At 42.2% G+C, this 15,067-nt stretch overlaps 2 protein-coding genes across 9 annotated transcripts in view; one reads left to right on the forward strand and one right to left on the reverse strand.

Annotated features, from left to right (window-relative positions):
• NIF3L1 (NGG1 interacting factor 3 like 1) lies at positions 1 to 14,121 on the reverse strand. Of its 6 annotated transcripts, none has more exons than XM_033946531.1 (7): positions 13,984 to 14,121; positions 12,927 to 13,392; positions 11,447 to 11,609; positions 7,105 to 7,231; positions 6,620 to 6,758; positions 6,278 to 6,361; positions 1 to 428 (listed from the first exon to the last, which is right to left on the reverse strand). In XM_033946531.1, the coding sequence occupies exons 2-7, from the start codon at positions 13,366 to 13,368 to the stop codon at positions 244 to 246; spliced, it is 1,140 nt and encodes a 379-aa protein (XP_033802422.1). In that variant the 5' UTR covers positions 13,369 to 13,392; positions 13,984 to 14,121; the 3' UTR covers positions 1 to 243. The 6 variants fall into 6 exon arrangements, with proteins under 6 accessions (XP_033802422.1, XP_033802428.1, XP_033802423.1 ...); XM_033946532.1 differs by having other exon boundaries at positions 244 to 428; positions 13,859 to 13,994; XM_033946533.1 differs by lacking the exon at positions 13,984 to 14,121 and adding an exon at positions 13,806 to 13,859 and having other exon boundaries at positions 244 to 428.
• PPIL3 (peptidylprolyl isomerase like 3) overlaps positions 13,908 to 15,067 on the forward strand; it is a 19,306-nt gene continuing 18,146 nt past the window's right edge. For 2 of the 3 annotated variants that reach the window (XM_033946538.1, XM_033946541.1), the window contains exon 1: positions 13,908 to 14,063. The gene's annotated coding sequence lies outside the window, so the exon portion shown is untranslated. Of the gene's footprint in view, positions 14,130 to 15,067 lie in introns of all 3 variants that reach the window. The other variant, XM_033946539.1, reaches the window with a different exon arrangement.

Below are 15,067 nucleotides of genomic sequence, written 5' to 3' on the forward strand. Positions count from 1 at the left end.
TAGAAATTTTGTTTCCTTTATTAGCACAAAGATACATATACAACTGTGTCATCCAACAAATGTCTGTATTCTTTGTTACATGTTTTGGAAACAATACACTATTTTTGTATTCCTGCAGAACGTAAGAAGAATTTGAAGAAACCTAGAACAAAAATGGAAGCGGACCATTTTGCTTCAATTCTATTCTGTCCTGGGAGAGATATTCTGGGCACTTTATAGACAGGAGGAAATAATGTAAGTCTCCTAAATGACCTGTAATGGGTCTCTATCCTTCTCAGATATTTCTATCCGGACCTTGTCCTCAAGTCGGACCATAAGAGAGTTACGCAGTTCTCTTAGAAAGCCCCGCTCTGTGTTACTGTGCTCGCACAAGATCACACTAGTTCCCTCGGCCACAGCATCCAGCACCTCATGATGGGACATTTCACCTGTCAAGTGAGAAGAAAGATGCATTATACCACTTCCTGGTAGCTGCACTCAAGATGTGAAAGTGAGGATTCAATCAGTGCAATAAGGCTAGTTTCAACCTGAAATTGAACTTTGATGGAAGAGGTTACTTTTTGATTTATGTCTGAGTCATCTTATCTTCAGATTTGGAAATTATTGAATATGTTGGGTTGTTTTTTGTTTGTTTTTTAAGTCTTAGTTTATTTTATTAGCATTTTAATGTAACAAATTACAGCAAAATAGAACAATAGCAGTATCAAAATAGACAAAAAAAAGTTATTTTATTTTAAATGGGATGTTTGTAAAGGGGTCAATATTCAAAGTAATTTAACCATTCAGAAACTGCTCCTGGCTGATTAAATTGCATGTTCAGGGCTAACCATTAATTTTCAACAGCACAACTAATTAGAACTGGAGAACCAAACTGAAAAACAAGCTACTTTGTTCTGGAGGACTGACATCTATGCAGTCCTGTCGTTATGTGGTAACCCATAGCTGGTTAAGTGCTGAATATTGCATTTAACTGGTTATGCCATTAGCTGGCTCTGGAAACTCAGGAATTCAATGCCAGCACCCAGACATGGCCTGGCATTGAATTTCCAGGTTTAACCCTGGTGGTGGCCAGCAAAATGCTGATTGCCACCAGCTGAATATCAGAGTTTGTTTGTAATTTGATGTTTTGCTTTTTACATGATTTGTTATTGATGGTTCTGTATGCGATTGGTATTTTACTCCTATATATTTCACTTGTACCACCAAGAGGTTTTAAAAATGTCCTTTTAAATTGAACTACAAGTTCTACAATGCACTGAGACAAAATAAGGACAGCTGAGCCTTAAATGGTTTAATAGCCCTAGTGATAGCTAAGACACAGTCCTGAGTGGAAGCCCGAAGAAAGTGTAAGGGACAACTCTGCAACCTCCCACTATGCATAGAAACATGATGGCAAATAAAGGCCAAATGGCCCAACCAGTCTGCCCATTTGCTGTATCCACTATCTCCTCCTCTCCCTAAGAGATCTCATGTACCTGTCCTACACTTTCTTGAATTCAAACACAGTCTTTGTCTCCACCATCTCTACTGGGAGACTATTCCATGTATCTACCACCCTTTCTGTAAAAAAGTATTTCCTTAGATTCCTCCTAAGCCTATCACCTCTTAACCTCTCACTCTAGGGTAGTGCTGCCCGATTCAGGAAAAAATATTTCGATTCGATTCAGCCTATTGAATCGATTTTTCAATTCGATTTTCCTGCCCAATTGGGTGTTTTATTCCAAACATCCTGGTGGGTTTATTTTATAGCCTCTTCACCCCCTTTGCCCTCTCCTACCCACACTGGCACTATTGTATAAACAAACAAGGCTTTTTCTCTCTCTGTTAAATCCTAGTTCACATTCGCAGTCTAATACCAGCTCTGGCAGGATACAAGTTTCAAATCTGACACATTGTAATCACAAAACAGAAAATAAAATTATTTTTTCTACTTTTTGTTGTATGGTCATTTTTCAAATCATGTTGGACCCAGGCTCTGCAACAAACGTCTTCTGATAACTCGCTTGCTAGGGTCTCTTGCCCATTTATCGTTTTCTTCTTTTTCCTGTGGTAACCATCCATTTTCCATCTTTGTCCTCCATTTCCCTTCCCTCCCCCGGAGGTCTGGCATCTTTCCTTTTTTTCATCTCTATTCCCGTAGCTGCAGCAATGGACCCCACCATCCCCAGATCCACCATTTCTCCTTTTCTCAACTACCCGTTCATCCAGCATCTCTTCCTCCTTCACCTCCAGCTCTCCCTTTATCTTTATAACTACCCTCCTATCCAGTATCTCTATCCCCCCTTGCACCACCCCTTGTGTCTAACTTCTCTCCCTTTCTGTTCCTTCCCTCCCTAAATCCCGTGGTCTACCATCTCTCTCCCTCTCCTCTGTTTTTAGATCCATTATTTCTTCTATCCCTCCCCCATCTCCCCTCTTCATGATCTCCCCCAAGTCCATCTTCCCTCTCCACCATCCATCTGCCTCCCTCCACCAAGTAGTTCACCTCTCCCATCCATCTTCTCCCTCTCCAGTCCACCAACTCACCCATCTCTCCATCTTCCCTCCATGATCTCCCTCAAGTCCTTCTCCCCCCTCCACCATCCATCTTTCCCCCTCCACCAAATTCATCTCTCCCATCCATCTCTCCTCCAGTCCACCAACTCCCCAAGTCCTTCTCCCCTTTCCCCCCCATCTACCTTTATTTTGAAGTTACAACATGTTGCCGGTGGCAGTATTATTTAGCGATCCACTCCTGCCACCACTCCTTACGTCTTCTCTCCACTGGGACCCGCTCAGTTAAAACTTCCTGTTTTCGCTTGGGTGGCCAAATGGCGAGAAAACACACGGAGTAGCGGCAGGGTAGTGAATCGCATTCGCTATCGCCGCTTTGCCTGGCGGGGAGGAGAGGAGAAATACTTCCAGTCGGGGAGGAGAGAGCCTTGCTGCCGCCGATCTGCATGCAGAGGTCCATTCGGGCTTTCCCTCTGCCACCGGAGTCCTTGCTTTTGATGTAACTTCTGTTTTTGCAAAACTGGAAGTTACATCAGAAGCAAGGACTCCGGTGGCAGAGGAAAAGCCCAAACGAGTCTCTAGCAAGAGACCCGATGAATCGTTAAGTTCAATTTTTTCCCCAAAACAAATCAATTTGAATCGATTCACCCGAAGTGAATCGGTGAATCAGTTCAAATCGTGAATTGGGCAGCACTACTCTAAAATCTCCTTTCAAATGAAAGAGATTTGCCTCATGCGCATGTAGGTATTTAAACATCTCTATAATATCTCCCCTCTCCTGCCTTTTCTCCAAAATACACATATTGAAACCTTTAAGTCTGTCCCCATATTGAGATCTTTAAGTTTGTCCCCATATGTCTTATGATGAAGACCACAGATCATTTAGTAGCCTTCTTCTGGACTAACTCCATCCTGTTTGAATCTTTTTGAAGGTGTGGTCTCCAGGAGAGTAGCAGACATATTGCTGCAAGAGGTTTGAAAGACAGAGGAAACCTAGGCCCATGGCAAGCTTGACTGCCTCTCTTCCACCCTTCCTGGGGCAACTCCCCTCCCTCCCTCCCTATGTTTTCCACTCTAAAGCAAAATAGAAGGAAGGAGGAAGAGGAACAGGAAGCAGTAGCATGTTCAAGCTGTTGCAGTGAAGCTTCTGAATTTGTGGAAGGAACTATTAATTCTGTACCATAGTTCCAGGTTTCTTTGCCCTGCTCATACTCCTATGCCAAGTTCCTCCATATGAGCAGCAGCATGTGCAGGAGAGGACATTTCAGCTCCCTTATACTTTTCCTGCACAACTATTTGCCACATGGGTTTGCATTTTGGACAGTGGTCTATATAACATAACATAATAACAGATTTCTATACCGCATAACCCTTAGTTCAATGCGGTTTACAAAAGATTATGCTATGAGTGAATACAGAGATAATGAAATACGCAAGAATTAGCTAGCTACAAATTTAGAAAAAGAAAAGTTTTCAAAAGTTTTCTGTAATATTTATAAGATATTGATCTGGTCAGTAATGGGCGGAATTCTTTATCGAATTGAGCTGCTTGATAGGAAAGACAGTGCCCATGATATTTCTTATTTTTACAGCCCTTAACAGAAGGGAACATAAATAGGGCATGGGATTGTCTACTGTTCCCGTGAATCGTAGTATCAAATCTATCAACAAGGTAAAGCGGAGCAGCATCAAAAGCGACTTTAAAGTAAAAACATCCCAACTTAAAGATCACCTGGGCCTCAACTGGGAGCCAGTGTAGCTCACGGTAATAGGGGATTACATGATCATACTTCCTCAGCCGTAAATCATTCTAACTGCTGTATTTTGGACCAATGTCAGCCTAGCCAAGTTAATCTTTGCATTTGTCAGATATATAATATTGCAGTAGTCCAGAATGCTAAGTAATAGCATTTGAACTAAAAGTGTAAAGGCAGTAGCGTCAAAATAAGCTCTGATAGTGCGGAGTTTCCATAGTGTTTAATAACTCTTCTGGACCACAGTATCTATTTGATATGTAACAGAGAGATTGTGGATACATTACCAGCTAAGAGGAAGAGAAGATTGGAGACCTGCATAAGAGAGAAAGGAGAGTGAAAAATAAAAGAGCACAGGAAAAAGGAGCAAGGCAGAGAAAGAAAGGGAAGATGGAAAGAGGATACATGGAAGAAAAAAAATCAGTACTCTTCACAAAAGATGCAAAAAGATGACCACAAGCAGCCTTGAGAATGTAAGAGAAAAAGTGCAACTTTAGGGAAACATAATCATCATTTTGGAGAATAAAATCCATTAGAAAGAGAAAGCTAGGCCTTCATGATTTCTAGAAAACAGGTTGTACAGAAGCAGGCAGTGATGCATCTATCCTACATCTATGTATGAGGGAGAATCAATACATAAGATAAATTTAAGTATAGCATCAATACAGTTTAAATTCACCTAGTTACAAATTCCCTCTCATACATCAGTGCCCACACACAATTTCTTGCATTACCACAAAATTAAGTAAAACATCTCCTCACCACCAGTCTCATGTGAGAATAACACAAAAAGATCCCACACAAGGTGATATGGGGGAGATGTTGGGAAGAGAAAATAAAAGGTTATGGAGAAAGGGACAGATAAGGTGGAAGAGCTTGGAGGCTGAGAGCAGTAAGACACAAAGCATAAGTAGCTAGGAGGAAAGAGAATTAGGAGTTGAGAGCACAAGAGCTATGATGAAGAGAAGGTGGGGAAGACAGAGACAGAAACTTTGACAAGACCTTTTCTCAAAATTTACTAAGGGACGCCTATGAACTTCCATATATCCATCCAAAAATGGAAATCCACGTCCATGGTGGACAGGTGGAAATATGATGCCTAGTATCTGAAATAGGTATGTTCTACTGTAATTCTGAAAGGTTATACACTTCTCCCTCTGAATCTGCGGTTTTAGTATCCGCGGATTCGGTTATTCGCAATTTTTTTTAGAAACAATTTCCTTTTTTGGGCTATTTTTTTATCCGTATGAGCCTCCCCGGAACCTTACCTGGTGGTCTAGCGGTGAAGCGGGGCAGGCACGATCTTCCTATGCTCCTGCCCCGTGCAGAGCCGTCACCAAAATGGTTACCGTGAGTTTCCATTGTAGTCTCGAGACTACAACAGGAACTCACGGCAGCCATTTTGGTGATGGCTCTGCATGAGGCAGGAGCATAGAAAGATCGCTCCTGCCCCGCTTCACCGCTAGACCACCAGGTAAGGTTCGGGGGACGCAGGAAGGAGGCGGGGGTGGGTCAAAGCCGGCCAAAAAGTTATTCGCGGTTTTTCACACTTTGCGGTCCAGCTCTGCACCTAACCCCCACGGATACGGAGGGAGAAGTGTACACTAATGAATATGCATGAGATATATTTGGATATATTCATTAGGTTTATTCTCGAAACCTGATTGGCTTGCAGTATTCCAGAATTGCAGTCTTACACCTCTATCCCAGGACAATCATGTACCTCCATGTCACTAGATTATGGAAAGAGTGAACCATTCCTAGTTTTGATCAATGGCATGTTAGAATTTTTAATTCCTGCTTTTCCTAGATCATCTACATGTCTTAACCTGTCCCCAAGGTCATTGCATTGGGATTTCTGTGCCTCCATTCATCATGCTAATAAAAAATAAGAGTTCATTACAACACTAAAATAATGATCAAGAAAACAGATGTTTCTTGCAAGTGAGGAATTTTTAATTAAATAAATTAAAGTGACTTGAAATAATACATTTTTTTTTTTTTTTTTTTTAAAGAGAGCTTGTATTTACCGGTGAGGTAGAGGTCAGCTTTTATGTCACGCAGCACACTGGCTCCAGATCCTGCGCACACAGCTGCAGTCTGCACCGGAGATTCTGCAAGATACCATAAGGACAGTGGGGACATTACCTACCACAGGAGTCACCAGGCAGCTCCAGACCACCAGGGACAAATTGAGCTAGGCCTGAGTTTGACCTCAATGCATTTCTTGCCATGGTAGTTACTGTAAATTCTGTAAATACAACAGGGCAAAGCCAGACTTTGTTTGGTTTATGTCTGATGATCTGAAGTTAGTTATGAGCTCTAACTATGAAACAAAGACACACAAGCCCAAAGAAAGACAATCCTTTCACCTAATGTCTTTTCCTTCCCCAATGCCAGGCGGATATGCGAAAGACCCAGATGTTGCTTCACTTTCTCCACTGCTGTTGCAACAGACATTGACTCACTCAGGGAACAAAGACGGCCCATTCCTGCCTGTGGGAATGGTGGCTGTTGAGAACAGGAGGAAACATGGATCACAATTAAAATGAGGTTCAAAACTGCAAAAAGATCCAGATTTGCAAGGGGTGATGAAGGCTGGTCCTGATTTTCTTAGATCTGGTGACTGATGCATTGTGAAGCCTATAGTGTAACTGAGTACACACAGGAGCAAGAACCACAAGGTACTAGAATATTAGCATTGAACTCAGAATACCTTGAAGTCTCCCTTCTTGAACTCCATCACCTGGCAGTTCTAGAGTCCTACACTGGCTACACACAGATAGATAAGACTGGGTGCATTCAACAAATGCACAGATACGGAGATACAAAGGAATGGATAGAGTATTTGTATTACCTTCTGAAGCAGGAGCACCTCTGAGCTCTCATAAAGAATGTTGTCCTTAGCTAGAAGTCCCACCACCTGCAGCATGCCATCTTGGGTACAGGACAGGCTTACCCGCACCCAGTCCTCTCCTCCCCTCCTGAAGAGAAAGGAATATTAAACTTCTAAATGTTTCATATATGGCATTGCACTTCATAATGTTCTCACCAAAATATCTGTTAAAAGAATAAATAAAGAAGCATTTCAAGCTGACCAGCTCCAAAAAGTCATAGTTTAAACCAGTGTCTCCCTGTGGGTATACTGTGGTACATTCCCAATAGGGAGAAAAAACACTTTTTTATAAATTCAGTAGCAGGAAAACATTAACTTGCTAGATTTCTCCTTTTTATCTATGAACTTGAAGGCAATAAGAAATAAAACAAATAAAAATAAGGTGATGCTTTTTTTATTGGACTAACAATACATTTTTGATAAGTTTTCAAAGGCAGAATTTTCTTCAGGACAGGTGTGAGCAAAAGATGACAATTTCATACCTATCTATCTATATATATGTGCGTGCGAAACACAAAAAGCATTCCAACGAGAGTCTGGAGGGGAGGACTGAAAAACAGGGAGAGGTGAACAGATAATAAAGAAGCCTATCGGGAGGATGTCAAGATATTTCATCATCATAACTTCAAAAGTCATCTTAATATTTTGACATTAAGGTCAGACACAGTGCCCAAGTTAGAAAAGAAAGCATAAGAGTTGCCATAATGGAAAAGAGCAAAGGTCCATCAAGCCCCGTACCCTGTTTCCAACAGTGATCAACCCAGGACACAAATACCTGACAAAATCCCAAAAGAGAAAATGGATTTTATGCTGTTTATCCTAGGAATAAGCAATGGATTTTCCCAAGTCTATCTTAATAATGGCTTATGGAATTTTCTTTAAGGAAAAAGTTCAAAACTTTTTAAACCCTGCTAAGCTAACTGTTTCCACCACATTCTCTAGCAATGAACTTCAGAGTTTAATTACACATTGCGTGAAGAAATATTTCCTCCAGTTTATTTTAATTTTACTATTTAGTAGCTTCATTGCATGCCCCCCTAGTCCTAGTATTTTTGCAAAGCGTAAACAAGCAATTCACTCCATTCCGTATTTTATAGACCCCTATCATATCTGCCTTGAGCCTTCTCTTGGCTAAAGAGCCCTAGCTACTTTAGTCTTTCCTCATAGGGAAGTCATCCCATTCCTTTTATCACTTTTGTCTCTCTTCTCCGTACCTTTTCTATTTCCGCTATATCTTTTTTGAGACATGGTGACCAGAATTGCACACAACATTCGAGGTGCAGCCATATTATGGAGTGATACAAAGGCAGATAGACCAATGTTCTCCTTTGTGTTGACGCCAAGATACTTCAAACACTGTGTTGGCTCTAGGTGGCTTTTCTGAAAGTTGACCAGCCAGCCCAGGTTCTGCAACAGTTGAATCACCTTGTGCACTGCTGTCCTTCACTCAGACTCGGATGGGGCTCTCATCCACCAATCCTCCAGATATGGATGCACCTGAATCCCTGTGTTGTGAAGGTGTGTTGCTACTACCACCATCACCTTGATGAGTGTGTGGCGCCATGGCCAGACCAAATGGCAAGGCTGTGAACTGGAAGTGCTGCTCGAGAACTTGGAAACTCAATAATTTCCGTTGATTGAATAATCAAATTCAAGACGGTAACATTAACCCATAAGGCACTGCATGAAGGTACATCTGCATGAAGTATCTAGCTTCGCTCAATATTCACTTATTAAACAATCACAGGTTGGTTCTTGAGGTCATTTGCAATGGATATACTCATACTCTGAAGTTTGCCAATTCCCTTCCAGATGCCTTCATGGAATCTCCCTGCCATTCCTTGCAGAAGACTGGGGAGACATTGGGATTAATTTTCAAAAATGGAAAACATCCGAAAAATGTCATAAAGGGACAGATAGATGTTTTTCTCGTCAAACCCGTCCAATTCGCTATTTTCAAAACCTATTTTCTAGACAGATTTCTATACTGTTCATCCACAGTTCATCTAAACCTCAAGGGGGCACATTAGAGGTGTGGTATGGGCTGGGGCTACGGTGGGCTTATGATCAGGACATTTTTCTGCCATAATCAATCATTTTAGAATACATCCTGAGCACAATTTGGATTTTTGAGGCTAGACCTGTTTTAACAACGAATAAGTGCCAAAAAGATGCCCAAACTAACCAGATGACCACTGATGGGATGAAGGCATTCCCCAGTGGTAAATGACCCCTTCCACCCTCATAGATGTAAATGAAACAGTATATACATGCCTGTATGACAGCTTCAGATGTTATGGTCAGTCCTAAGCAGCAAGTAGGTCCCTGAAGTAGCCTGGTGGTCAGTGCAGTAAACTAAAGAGAAGGGGGCTAAGGCCCATATCCCATGGGTAACATGATCAAATTTCTTCTTTCCCATTATTAATTTTATTGAAGTATTTTGAACTAGTTGAAGGTGATGCAAATCCTTTTGTCTGGTGCTATAATATAATGGATTGCAGTAATCCAGTGTACTGATTACTAAGGAAAGGACGAGTATATTAACAGCAGAAGGGAGTAGAAGGTGAAATATTGAATAAATGACACAGAGTTTGCAATAACTACATTGTATCACTATAGATATTTGTTTTTAAAAAGTTAATTTTAAATCAAAAGTGACACCAAGAATTTTTAGTGTTGTTGAGAGTTGAATAGGAACATTAGAAAGTATCAAAGGGGAAGGAAGTGATTGATCATCCCTTCTAGTGAATAGTAAAGCCTTAGATTTTTGAGGGTTCAATAAAAGATGGTTAGCATACAACCATGAGGAAATCAAGTCAACTTTTTGATTAATGTCTTGTATCTCTTGAGAGTCTGTAGTATCAATTGGATGAAGAAGTTGAATGTCATCCACATAAATACATGTTGTGAAACCAATGGACAGTGCAAGTGTAAATAATAACAACTATAGTGGAACCTAATATCAAGTAACTATGATTTGGATTATTTTTTCTAAAGTGTATAATTTTGCATTTGTCCACATTAAATTTATTTGCTATTTAGATGCCCAATCTTCCAATTTCCTTAGGTGCTTAAAAAAACAGAGAAACTACAGGTCCCACAGACATAGGAGTCAACTTTTCAAAATTATTGGGGGTGCTAAACACAATGGAAATTACTCCTTCCTAATCAAAGTCAAGGAGTTTGCTCAATATTGGCCAAGCTCAAGCTCCTAGGCCCACAGAAATGAGAGCATGAAACCATAATTGATTCAAACTGGCTATGTTTTTACCCAACAAAGGTGTGCAGAGGTCCATCTTCAGACTATAATCCAAAAAAAGTATTTCAGTACCTTAGCTGCGGGGAAGGGTGGGAGAGTCAGGGCAGGCAGGTGATCGGGGCAGGCAGGAGATCCGGGGCAGTGGGAGAGTCGGGGCAGCGGGAGTGTCGGGGCTGCAGGAGCATTCGGGGCATGCAGATCAGGGCAGCAGGAGAGTTGGGGCTGCAGGAAGCGTTCAGGGCAGGCAGATCAGGGCAGCGGGAGAATTGGGGCTGCAGGAAGCATTCAGGGCAGGCAGATCAGGGCAGCGGGAGAGTAAGGGCTGCAGGAGGTGTTCGAGGCAGCAGGAGATCGGGGCTGACAGGGCAGTCGGAAAGGGCTTTAGTGACTGGTCCTTAGCAGTCGCTTGTTTGTGATTGGCCAGCCCAGTCGGTGTTGCAGGGTTTTGGTTAGTGAATCACGTCCCTGCCTACTTTGCATTCCCTTCCCCTCATTTGCATGCACGGATTGGAGGATAGTTGGCAGAGAGGTAACTGAATCGGGCCGGAGGGAAATCAGGATGCAAAGGGGTACCCGATCAGTTTGCTTTGTGAATCTAGCCCTTAGTAGAGACAAAGAGCATCATTACCACTATTCTGAACTTTTATCCCTAACATGCTCCCTCTCTAGCCCCAACAGAAACTCAGCAGTCTCTTTTTCTCAATCCTCTCTCTCTCACTGTGCCATCATCACTCTCAAGACCCTCTCTTTTATCCTGAGCCATCACGCTCAATTTTCCCTCCCTATCCAAAGCCTCACCTTTTTCCCCTGTACCCAGCAGTCACTCTTATTATGAGGCTGGTGCAGCCAAAGAAAGGCTTGCTTCATCCTATTTCTTCTCCACTGTGGCCAGTAAATGAAGTGTCTCTCACCACTCACCAGAGATAGAAAGCCCTTACCTCCTCCCACTGTAATATACAGTGATGCCAGACAGTGTGCTGGATAGTCTTCTCATAAAGGCAATGAAGATATCACAGAGGGTGCAAAGAGCAAAACAGGGAATACCTGGCAGGAAAAGTGGTGACGGAGACCCCAGAAATTGTTTGCAGTCCAGACAAAGCTGTTTGAAAACTTGGATTATGTTTGCTGCTGAACTCCACACGATATGAATTGCCACCAGGGTAATAGGGAACTGTGGACTGATGCAGTGGGGATGTGCTGCTTGGACCTAAGAAGACACAGGGAGAAACAGAGAAAGCTTGAAAGCATAGAATTATCAGTTGTACTATTCACTATTACAAAAACAAAACTGACAGTGAAAACTGCACCTCCATTCAGTCTATAGCCCAATCTCTTCCTTGATGCCAAATAGCCCATTTCAGCAGTTGACAACCACTGACATGTGATATCAAAGCCCTCTTAGCCAGAAGACTGCTGCTAAATGCTGGCACTGCAAGCATTTTCAAAACTCATAGGCTGGTTTTACTAGCCTTGCAATACAGAGCTGTCTGGAACGTATGCAGGTGAGGCTGGACATTTAAAGCACTGGTCTTTGACCTGGGGGCCGCCATGTGAGCGGACTGCTGGGCACGATGGACCACTGACCCAGCAGCGGCAATTCTTATGTTCTTATGTCTTGTAGGTTCTAAATGTGGTTTCAATTTCTATATTTCACAGCAAGTACTGACAGGCAGGGATGTGGCAGCAGCATTTTATCTGGTTGAAAAAACTGCAAGCCTCCCTCCCTCTCCCCCATCCCTCAAAAGAGCAGACTGATGACTTCCCCTCTTCTTTCATGGTACTTGAAAATTTTTGCTGGTACCCAGTTTGTATGATAGCACAGCAATAACTTGACTACTATTTTTAGAGCAACAGGCCATAAAAAAAATAGTCAACCTCTGATCTATTTGATCTAAGGTGTCACTCTTTCTGTATGTAGGCCCTTCTGAGTTTGTGTCATGTTTTTCTTAGATTTAATTACTAATTTGGGCATCACCATTTTTCTTGGGAAACTTTCATTCCATGAGTCTGTCCCCTCTAGCATATTAAACTTTTTTTTCTTATTAATTTTTCACTGAAAATAATTGCTTCATTATTATTTTATTCATCTGTTTCAATTTTTTTCCCATAGCGATCGATATACTCCTGGCTTAAGAATGAGGTTCATTACTGACAAGATATGCACAAAGTACACCCTTAACTATTTAATTCTTAAATCTCAATTTATAGGGAAAGGGAGATGGGATTTGATATACAATTTAAATAATATAGGTACTTATTTTGTACAGATTCAAGTGACTTGCTCAGATACAAGGAGCTGCAGTGAGAATTGAACCCAGTTCCCCGGGTTCTTAGGCCACTGCGCTAGTCCTCCACTCTATAAGCAACTGTAGTCTTCACCAATACTGATAACTTTTGCTACTGATTAGCATGCTCTACTGAAATACATAAGTGTTTTAAGAGGATAATAGGAATAAAGTGTGAAGAAAAGCATAGGATGGGAGGTGAAGGGGAAAAAACCAGTAAATACTTAAGAAGGTCTCACCCAGTGCTCTGGAAAGCCAGTCATTGACACCTTGGGGCACAGAATCATAAGCAGTGTGAGGAGAGTATATGGCCACTCGGTTCTCCAGGGCCCGGATGACAAGCCGCTCCTTCCAGGATCCCCAGGTTAGATGTTTCAAAGGCTTGAAAATAGGTGGATGGTAGGAGAGTATGAGGCCAGCTGCCTGATCCACAGCTTCCTCCAGTACCTCCTCTGTCAGGTCATTCGTAAGGAGAACAGTGTGTACCACATGTGGGGGGCTGGGTTCTACTAGCAACCCTACATTGTCCCAGTTTTCAGCCAGAGAGAGGGAGGCGAAGTCATTCAAAGAAGTGACAAGAGCGCCCAGGTCCATAATTAAACGGGAGAAAGGGCCTCTTGGAGTTCGAGGCACCAATAGCAGGCGATGGAGGAAAGTTTGGGTTTTGACAGAGAACAGCATACAGGTGATTCTTCAGGGAGGGTCCTGTAATCAGAGAAAGCTAGTATAGTAAAGCAAAAGAGCCAACAGCACACCTCCTACTTCCCACTGTATTCCTTATCTCTCTAATATATACACTTTTTTAAGTAATAGGCTTAATCTTGTTTTCTCAGTGGTCATAAAATCATACCTTAAAATGGCACCAGCCTTCCTAGTGTTAACCTATTGTTTTGAACAGGATCTCAACTTAAGGCAAAAAGCCAAAGAAATATATTCAAGTTGTAGCTCAAAATCTTTGTAAGAAATCTAAGAATGAATTCACATTAATACATCACAGACACAACGTTATTAAATTTCAGAAGCCCTTCAACCGATAAACAGGTATATTGCAATAAATCCACAAACTACACAATATTATTTATTGATTCACTTTAACATGACACAGTAGTAACAGTTACCCTCCAGCAACAATAGCAGAACAGGAAGTCAATTGTTTTAAAGATACACCAACCTTCTCCAATGCCGGCTAACTTCACAAGTTCAACTTCCGGGTTGTGTACAACCAATTAACTGAGCCTACTGGGACGTAAGGAAGGAGGAGGAGCGGAGAGGCCAAACCTGAAATCTTTTTCCTACCTTGCTGTAGTGTCAGTTGAGTCCTTTAGTACGGATGGGGGAGGTTGCGGTCTGAAGTTGGTCTTCGTGTCTGATTCGAGGTGAATTAGGGTGGGAGCTAGAAGTTATTGCTGGAATGTGATCTCAGCTCTTGGCTCGGGGAAGAGGTGGGTGGGGGCTGCAGCTTAGTTTATTGCTTGAACGTGGTTTCATCTTCCTCCGGCCTCTGGGGGTAACGTGCAGGCTGGAATGAATCGTGCTACTTGCTTTTGGGCTGGATAATTTAGTGAACGGGAGGGGGGAGAAGCAGCGTGGTTGTGTGCGTGCTGACGTCTAGTCCTAATTTTGCTATTTAAAAGTACAGTATTTCTGGATCTCAGAACTTCAGATGAATGAATGAATGAATGAATGAATAACTCCTCTTTGAGTTTTAAATGGAAACGCCCCACTCCTTTCCCATAGAAAAGGGGTGTCAAAGTCCCTCCTCGAAGGCCGCAATCCAGTCAGGTTCTCAAGATTTCCCCAATGAATATGCATGAGATCTATTAGCATACAATGAAAGCAGTGCGAACAAATAGATCTCATGCATATTCATTGGGGAAATCCTGAGAACCTGACTGGATTGCGGCTCTCGAGGAGGGACTTTGACACCCATGCCATAAAATATTTGGGGGTTGATATATTTTTTTTCTCTTTTGTCTTTTTTTTGCTGTGGCCTTTTCATTTGTTGTAACACTATATCTAGTTCTTATTATCTGTCGTCATACAGAGCCTCTATTGCTTCAGTGAGGGTCGGTCATTTCTGAGGGAGTCTACGTCCCTAGGAAATTATCCTAGACAAAGGATATCTAGCAGGTTCCCCCATGAATGTATTGAGAGATATACTGGTGTTTCTGTAGTCAGCTGGATGCTTTCTTATAAATGTCAGCACCTTGCAGTGTTTGGCCTCTCCACTTCGTCCGGTGTCTGTCCCCCCCCCCCCTTTCTTTCTCCACTCAGCATCTGTTCTCTCTCCTCCCCATTTCCTTCCAGTGTCTGCTCCCCACTTCTGTTCAGCATCCATTCTCCTCTCCCCCCTCTTCCTTCCAAAGTCTGCTCCTCTCTC

Source organism: Geotrypetes seraphini, chromosome 5, assembly GCF_902459505.1.
Source record: "Geotrypetes seraphini chromosome 5, aGeoSer1.1, whole genome shotgun sequence".
Lineage (NCBI taxonomy): Eukaryota > Metazoa > Chordata > Amphibia > Gymnophiona > Dermophiidae > Geotrypetes > Geotrypetes seraphini.